Source organism: Panicum virgatum, chromosome 8K (genome assembly GCF_016808335.1).
Source record: "Panicum virgatum strain AP13 chromosome 8K, P.virgatum_v5, whole genome shotgun sequence".
Taxonomy (NCBI): Eukaryota; Viridiplantae; Streptophyta; class Magnoliopsida; order Poales; family Poaceae; genus Panicum; species Panicum virgatum.
Genome location: NC_053143.1, coordinates 9,698,071 through 9,706,996, shown reverse-complemented (window position 1 = coordinate 9,706,996; position 8,926 = coordinate 9,698,071). Strand labels below are relative to the sequence as shown.

The window sequence follows — 8,926 nt, the reverse complement described above, 5'->3', positions numbered from 1 at the left end:
TCCGATCCTCTCCAGTCTCCTTGCCTGGGAAAGGTTATTTACCCCTAACCATGGGACCAGCCCCAGCACTACAGACTCCAGAGTCCAGACTCCTCTCAGGAAAAAAAAAAACTAAATTTCTTTACTTGTTTCTTTTCTTCTCAAAAACCAAAAATAAAAAAACTGAGCATGACGGGCTCAGCGAAGCAAGGCAGCCGCCGCCGCCGCCGCCGCCCTGGAGAGGAGACGCGAAGAAAACGACCGCAACAGGGGGGGGGGGGGACGGGGGACGTCGGTTAATTATCGTTTCACCGGCAGAGAGCGGAAACAGGCGGCCGCATAAAACGCAGCCTCCCTCCCTCCCTCCCTCCTGCGGATCCCCCCATTTCGCACTTCCACCCCCCTCTCTCTCTCTCTCTCTCTCTCTCTCTCTAAAGCCAAGAAGAAGCGAGCGGCCTCGGGCTCGGGGAGGCGCCGGCGGAGGCACGCCATGAGGCTGCTCGTCCCGGACGGCGCGCGGCGGCAGCGGCTAATGCAGTGCGAGGCGCGCGGGCCGCCGCCGTCCCCGCCCCCGGCGCCGCCGGCGGCGGCGGGGGGAGGAGGAGGAGGAGGAGGAGGAGGGAGGACGGTGGTGGTGGGGATCAGGCGGGACGCCGCGAGCCGGGAGCTGCTCACCTGGGCGCTCGTCAAGGTCGCCAATGCCGGGGATCGCGTCGTCGCGCTCCACGTCGCCGCCGCCGCCGACGGTAACCGCCGCGCCGCCGCCGCCCTATCTATCCCTAATCCGCAAGAGTTCCCCCTTGCCCGCCCCGCGTTTTGCTCCCCCCTTCGGATGGAAACCGATGATCCATGCGCCCCCCCCCCCCCCCAAGCCGAGCGTTTCTGCTCTGGAGATTGCTTGGTTGGATTGTCGAGTCCCCTTCATTCGTTGTCGCTTTCTTTTCTTTTGTTCCCGATTCGGCGATTCTGATGCGAAATTAACCACTGGTTTTGACACCCGTTTGTTGCCCCCTCGCCTTTTTCCAGGATTGCTCATGGGGCTGGATGAGCGGAGCAGGGCCGCGGATTCGCTCTCGTCGGTGCTCGCCGTCTACGACGGCTTCTGCAACCTCAAGCAGGTCCGTCCGTCAGTCCATCCATGCCAAAGCTTACACACACACACACACACACACACACACACACACACACACAAAACTTTACTTTTTTTTTTCTTCCTCCGCTGCACTTTCCGCGAGTCGTATTGCGTTCATTCGGTGGCCGTCGTTCAAAGCTCTGACCTCTTCTCCTCGATTTGGCTTTCAAAGATGCCCCGTGAATGAAATTTTGGTCCACAGCCCGTCAAATCCTGCGTCTCAAAGTCTCCACACCGTGCCGTATCACTCGTGCTACCGCTACTTTACTGGATGCCCCTGTTTTTCTCTCTTGTTTTTTTTTTGTCCAGCGCCTTCAAGTATCGGGCGCCTCAATTGTTTTTGTTTCTGACAACCACTAATCCTATTCATCTTCCCTCGAATTCAAAATCATGCTTTGGATATTTTTTTACGAACTGCCTCAGAATTCTCATCAACTTCTTGCTCCATTTACACACATCAGATTAATTTGGAGCTCAAGGTCTGCGGAGGATCATCAATTCGCAAAACTCTGGTCAAAGAAGCAGCTTCCTGTGGTGCCGCACATCTCATCCTCGGTGTTGCCAAGAATTCCCGATCCTTCGGGTACTTAGTTTGACACACTGCCTACTACATGTTGCCATCTTAGTCCAAAGATATTTAATGTCTGATACAAGTACTGTTTTCTGCTACCTCCAAACATATAGATCCTCCTCCACATCAGTTGCCAAGTACTGCTCAAAGAGAGTCCCGGCAGTCTGCTCGGTTCTTGCAGTGAACAATGGTAAAGTTGTTTACCATAAAGATGCGGGCCATGGGATGCAACATGAATTATACCAAAGCACAAGTATGTTGGCTGAACAATTTTATATGCATTTGTTTGTTTTCTGGTTTTGGAGCTGCGATGGATTCAGTATGCTCAAGTGTAGAATTGAAATGCAGTACCTGAGACACCAAGGAGGAGCTACCGGAAGCTATTGTCGTCCATGATTGGGGAGAAACTTTGTGATGAACATGGAAAGGAAAGCAGGTCCATTTCTCGTGCCATCACCATGCCAATGAGGTCTCCCGCGCGATCAAAAGAAGTTTCACTAGCTTTGGTCCCAGTGAAGGGTTGCCGACGCGAATCTCCAGAAGTAGCAACTGGCTGGCCCCTCCTGAGGAAGAAGTTCTTGCCAGACCGGAAAGCTTCCCTGCCTGACAAGTCAAAGATGTCTGTGGTGCAGTGGGCGATGCGGCTACCGAGTAGGTATTCAGCAGTTTCACCAGTCCATTCGGAATACAACAGAACCACAAGACCAGACTCCACGAGTACCAGTCATATTCTCTGTGACCGGGTGGTTGGCCCATTGAGGAGCAACTCAGGAAAGTCTTCTGTAGTAATCGAAGAATTAGAGAAGGAAACTCCAGAGGAACTGACCTTGCTTAAAGAGAAATTCTCATCCATTTATTCTTCCTTCAGTTACAGAGAGCTGGCAAAGATCACCTCTAATTTCTCAACAGGTACACACGTCTGATTTATCTCTGCTACTTCAAATTTTTGTAGGCATGTGGTGTTAACTGATCGAATTGGTTGTTTTGTGTTTTGTGCAGAGTGTGTTATTGGAGAAGGTGGCACTAGTCATGTTTACAGAGGCTGTTTGCCAAATGGCAGGGAGCTAGCAGTGAAGATCCTGAAGTATTCTGATGAAGCACTCAAGGAGTTCGTATCAGAGATTGAGATTGTTAGTTCTCTCAGCCACAAGAATGTGATATCCCTGATCGGTTTCTGCTTCGAGAATGATGACCTTCTGTTATTGTACGAGTACTTGCAAAGAGGCAGCCTGGAAGAGATACTGCATGGTGTGTTCAGCTGCTTCACTGCTTGATAGCTTTTTGCCTGTGTTGTTGCCATGTAAAAGTAATGCTAACGTTACTACTGTGCAGGTGAAAAAGGATGCAAGAATATATTTGGTTGGACTGAGAGGTTCAGTGTGGCTGTGGGAGTTGCTCATGCTCTGGATTATCTCCACGGTAATGACAACAGTCATCCAGTGATCCATAGGGATGTCAAGTCATCAAACATCCTCATCTCGGACTGCTTTGAGCCAAAGGTAATGTTTTTTCTGTCAGATATCAGTATAATACGGAATAGATCAGTCAGTGCGCCGTTTGAAAATTAAGTGAACTCAAACTTTCATTATGTGTGTGATGCAGTTATCGGACTTTGGTCTCGCAGTCTGGGCTGCTGATGTGACATCTCAGATGACATATAATGATGTTGCAGGAACTTTCGGGTTCGATATCTAAGCAATTGTTTTTGTTTTGACATCTCTTGCTGCATTGTAACAATTGTTTTCCACTTTTACTGACAGAGATATTTTGACAGATACTTGGCTCCCGAGTACTTCATGCATGGCAAGGTGAACAACAAAATCGATGTGTATGCTTTTGGTGCCGTCCTTCTTGAGCTCATCTCGGGCAGGAAACCACTTTGCACTGGTTGTCTGAAAGGGCAGGAGAGCCTGGTGATGTGGGTAAGTTCCATTCATTTATACCATCTGCCACTGTGTGCCAATTTCACGTTTGGATTATGTACAAGAAATGGTTCTTTTCTTTAGCTTAAACAGATAATTAATTACTGTTTGTTTTCTCCAGGCAAATTCCATCATACAAGGAGGAAAGCTCGCACAACTTGTAGATCCCAACTTACCTACTGAAGGCCACACCAATGAAGTTGAGAGGATGACCCTTGCTGCTTCCCTCTGCATCAGACAAGCACCTCAAAACCGTCCTCAAATTGATGTTGTAAGTTTTTTTTCCCCTCTTGATGCATGAATTGCGCACCCATGTTGTTTATCATTTTCTTACAAGCATTTGGATGTACACATCAGGTTGTAAAGCTTCTTGAAGGTGACAGTGATATACTCAAGTGGGCACGATCACAAGTCGGACTGTCATACGAGGTTGATGCCGATGAATGTGTGATGACACCACCAGCACAAGGGACTAATGCCAACATCCAGTCCTACATCAACCTCGCATTCGATGTGGATGATGACTCTGCCTCTGTCACCAGCACCGACTTCATCGCAGCCAACACCTCCTTGGAAGAGTATCTGAAGGGAAGATGGAGCCGGTCCTCGAGCTTCGACTGACCGATCAATGGCAGAGTTACCCCTTGTTAGTGTATAGATCTTTTTTTTTAATTTAAGTTACATTTTTGCTCCTTGGATGAGAGTCGGCACATGCAATGCCCTCCACCAGGAATTTCATTTGATCATGCATGGCTTAGTTCTTTTGTTTTTATGTGAGGGTCTTTTTCCTCTCTGAAAGGACCCTTTTTTTTACTGTCTGAACTCTAAAGAGTGAAGAGTCATACCCAGGAATTCTCATCCAAAGGGATGAGAAATAAAGTAGGAGCCATATGAAATTGTGGGTTTCTTCCCACAGCGAAATGTGTAATCTTTGTTCTATATACACTGCTCGTAAAGTCATAGCTCAGGGCTTGAGATTAAAAGCAATTATCTGTGTGCCTGGCTGCCTGCTCTGAAAAAAAAAAGGAATTCTGCCAGAGCTTCACTGAGCAATTTTCAGCTGCATCAGTGCCCTGAATTTGCTTTCTCGACACTAGTTTTTATTTCTCCTGAGAAAAAAATCATTAAATTGCTCCAAGCTGACAAAATAAAATTCAGGATCTGCAGAAATTTATCCTTGTAAGATGCCCTTCTCAATAAAGTATACCCTTAATATAAAAGCTGCAGGCCATGACGGTGCATGTCCAAGCATTATACAACCACTGTCGGTTTCACCGGTAATTGTCAACAGCATCATGACAACGAACGATCTGAGCAGGTCGGGTTGAACAGATTCATTGAAAAGACCCTGAAAGCGAAAGCTAGGATCACCATCATATCATAAGAGCCCAGTTGGGGCATGTTACATCACATGGGACATGCACATGGACAAACCCCTAGAGACACTGAAAGGGATCTTGAAAATTATTTCGCGCGTGCATGACAACAGGGGCAAACCGACATCGAGTCATGATGGTGAAGTTGCGTCCAAAAAATTGTCAGAATGATCGTCACACTTGCACATGGATAATAATCTCAATATGTTGAAAATCACGGGCCTCTATGGATGGTGTAAGGACAAGAGAAATCTTGCAGGTCTCTGGCCTTTCCTTACGGTGCAAGGGCGGTGAATTCTCCCTCCTTTCCACAGCAAAGTCTGACTGCATCATGTATATAATATAAACACTGATAAAAAAGCAACGGGTATCCATCAACATGGGCTACCTTTAGAATTTACAATGTATAGCATGACGCATTCGATCTCGCAAATTTCAGGGGAAGATATTATATATAACCATGGAAAATTTGGCACATAAGGTAAAACGGCATGTCAATTAGTACGCCCATGACTCTTCCAGTTGTTCAGAAATTGTCACATAGCAAGCAGCACAAGGCAGATCCCTGGTCAACTTGGAGTTAGGATGACCTTCCAAATACACTCATCAGCAGATAGAGCATGGGATAGAGAGAACATCATTTAAGTATGTACAGACTCCATACACATTGTATTAACACACATCATAACACTCCATTGAAGGGTTCTAGGTACCACGGACCAGCATTCGGGCATGCCAGGTTCGCTTAACTGGCAGCGTCGGTCTTCTCCAGCGCTGTCAAGGAATGAGAGTGTTATAGTCACATGCCATGTTGAGGGAAGAGAGAACGAATCTTGATTGAAGAGTGCACAAGGCTGTACTGAACGACTTACTGTTGTAGTTGAGGAGCTTCTCGATGAGGTCGACATGGGTCATCAACATTCGCCTACAGCAGTAGCGGACTAAGTTCAAAAAATCCAGAGCGTCCCTGAAAATAGATGGACACAGAAAACAGTGTTTAATTGGTAAGCAATAGCAGTGCCTGTATCAGCATATGAATTTTCCATTTACATGGAATCAGACGTCTGAAAGTACACTAAACTTCGTACTACCCACCCAGCTCCCCCTTTTCGATTACTCTGGACACCACATAGAACATGTTCTTTATTCGAGAGAACTAACTTAGCGCAGGTGATTCCATACCAGCCGATTCAATTCAAGACAGTCTGCAGTGTGCAGTCAACTAAACAAGGAACTGCATATGGCATAGAGACATTTCCAAACAAAACACAATCCAAGATATAATAGCACAGACATTGTTGTGATACGAATGTGGATTGTGGAAGTAATTGACAGACCTAATGCATACGAGAAAAATATAAAAACTTCATGTTGAATAGCATCAAACTTAGCCTTGTGCCTAAAAAAGGGGTTTTGGCTATTAAAAGGATATTAATGTTCCTGGTACAAAACATCATAGCTTCCTAAACGTACCGGTGACAAAAGGTTCAGAATAAGCTGATTCATGGCATTGCTGAAAGAAAAAAAACAGCAATCTGAAATGGCTTCGAAAACGAGACAATCTCAAACAATTGTAGGTCTCCTCAAGTCTTATCTTACTATAGGCTTAGTGGCTTCAACAACTTGCAAAATTTCCACTTAGATTGAGTTACCTGTTACATGTGTACCGAAATCATAATCCTAATTGGAAAATTCCCAAATTCAATATACTCAGATTCTACACATATACATGCTGCCACAGGCTCTTGATTTTTGGATAATGCTATTGGCGTAGGATAAATACTTAAAAACCACGAGGAATGTTCACTGTTGTCTAGTACAATGCAGAGCATACAAGATAATTTCCAAGTGATAACGCGTAGGTGGAGATCAACAATGGCTACAACAGTTTCATGTTCAGAAAAGGAACGCGCATCCATAGCTACTACTGATTTTTTGTACTTATGGCAATTCTGTTACAAATTGTACTGAAACCAACTATCTAAAACATTCTTCTACAATTAATTGCCTTGGTGGTTAACAAACTGCCTCATAGCAGAAGAGCATGTCCTTATCATACTGCAGAAGTTCCATAGTGACACAAATCGAGCATGTGTAGATGCAGAAGCTACAGAAGCCTCTTTATGACATATTACTATCATTTCTGAGCATCAGATTCCTCAGTCAAAGCACACCAGGATCCAGTATAGATGCTGGATGCATTGGCCATGTACAAATTCAGCATAACAGACCTAGTAGATCACTGGAGCCGCGGCACTCATTGCATATTCCCAACCAATTCTACATGCCTGGAAAGTATTCCTCACAGTATGACTAATGAACAAACAAACTGAATCCATTTCACAAGGATTACAAACTGAATCTAAAAACCGAGAGCGTGTAACTAAGCCTGTTGTTCCACAAACACCGTAGACAACCTAATCGTCTGCACATGGCATTCCATCATAATCCCAAACACCCAAAGATGTGATCAAAGTACCAACGCAGAAAGATTAAAATTACATAATACAGATGTCGATTCTTAGGGGATGTAACCATTGTGTGGGTAAAATTGAGCCTACCCCTCGGTGTAGTCCGACTGGAGGAGGTCGAGGTGCATGTCCCACTTGTCCCCGATCACCTGCGCCGCCACAAATCAGAAGAACAAAAAAAAGAAAAATTAGGCACAATTGAGGAGTACTGAACCCTAGGCGCACGGAACAGCGAATCCCTCGCCCCTAGGCACGGAGGAGGGGACCGGGTAGGTGCGAAAGGGGAGGCGGAAGCGGTAAGACCTTGCCGCAGGTGAAGCAGCGCACCGGGATGATCATCTTCGCCGCCGCTGCCGCTGCCGCCGCCGCCGCCGCCGCCGGAAGTTGGGATCGCCGGTTGCGGGAGGGGAACGGGACGGGTCACGGGTGGGGGGTTTTTGCGAGGTTTTTCCCTTTTGCTCTATATATTTTGAATGTTTTATTTATGAATTTTTTCCTTTTCCCTCCTTTTTTGTGCGAAGTCGGTGAAGCTTTGAGGATGGTAAAGTTATGCTTAAGTACCTGGTGACTTGGTATTTCAGTTCATCATTAATAAATTTGCAACTCGATGAATTCTTTCGTAAAGTGTTGAGAATATCCAAGTCCACATTTCGAGCTAATTTATATGTTCTCACAATTATATTTCTCATCCTTTTAGAATTTTTCTTTTAAAAAATATTTTGATTTTTTTTATGAACGTGCATTTAGGTACCTTTGTGATATGATAAATTTTAATAAGTTCACATATCATTGTTTCTTTAATTTTTTTATTAGAGTAATTTATCTAGGGGAAAAAGTCCGATTTACTCCCCTCAACTATAGTCAAAGTCTGGATAACCCCCTAAATGATAACTTAGTTCAATTTACATCTAAACTATACCATTTAATTTATTTTACCCATAATATAATTTATCTTTTTTATCTCTCTATATACAAGTGGAATTTTAATTTCAAATTTTACAGGATAGTAGTGGACATCACAATGCATATTTAGAGAATTTTTTATAATTTCCCCCATTAGTTTTCATGTAATTTTAAACTCCAATGATAATTTATTATTAAATATCCTAACCTATCAAAATAATGATAAAAAATTATGATTTATTTTTTTAACATGCGCTATGGTGTGTACTATTATGTTGTAGAATTTCAACTTAAAATTTCATCTATGCATGGAGAAATGAAAAAAAATTATATTTGGAGTAATTTGAACCAAATGGTATAGTTTGGGGGTAAAATGTACCAAATGATAGTTTAGAGGTTATCCAGACTTTGGCTATAGTTAAAGGTAATAATTTAGACTTTAGCACCTTCCTACAACTATAGATGGCTTAGAACATGTTGTGTTTATTTTTCCCTTTGCTTTGTACAAAAATATTTTTTCATTTATTGATATATATCTAGTTTAACCTCTTCCCTTTCCATCAAATTTTCCT

The 8,926-nt window shown here is 44.2% G+C and overlaps 2 protein-coding genes across 3 annotated transcripts; one reads left to right on the top strand and one right to left on the bottom strand.

Annotated features, from left to right (window-relative positions):
• The first annotated feature begins 365 nt into the window (after positions 1-365).
• On the top strand, positions 366-4,591 carry LOC120643862 (receptor-like cytosolic serine/threonine-protein kinase RBK1). Of its 2 annotated transcripts, XM_039920346.1 has the most exons (11): positions 366-725; positions 1,006-1,097; positions 1,573-1,694; positions 1,796-1,935; positions 2,031-2,591; positions 2,682-2,930; positions 3,015-3,181; positions 3,285-3,364; positions 3,457-3,604; positions 3,726-3,875; positions 3,962-4,591. In XM_039920346.1, exons 1-11 carry the CDS (start codon positions 470-472, stop codon positions 4,223-4,225), a joined length of 2,229 nt encoding a protein of 742 aa, XP_039776280.1. In that variant the 5' UTR covers positions 366-469; the 3' UTR covers positions 4,226-4,591. The 2 variants fall into 2 exon arrangements, with proteins under 2 accessions (XP_039776280.1, XP_039776281.1); XM_039920347.1 differs by lacking the exon at positions 1,006-1,097 and having other exon boundaries at positions 621-725.
• An 822-nt stretch (positions 4,592-5,413) lies between these two features.
• Positions 5,414-7,931, bottom strand: LOC120643861 (DNA-directed RNA polymerases I, II, and III subunit RPABC5-like). Its single transcript, XM_039920345.1, has 4 exons — positions 7,755-7,931; positions 7,542-7,600; positions 5,853-5,947; positions 5,414-5,754 (listed from the first exon to the last, which is right to left on the bottom strand). Exons 1-4 carry the CDS (start codon positions 7,788-7,790, stop codon positions 5,726-5,728), a joined length of 219 nt encoding a protein of 72 aa, XP_039776279.1. The 5' UTR covers positions 7,791-7,931; the 3' UTR covers positions 5,414-5,725.
• Between the last annotated feature and the right edge of the window lie 995 nt (positions 7,932-8,926).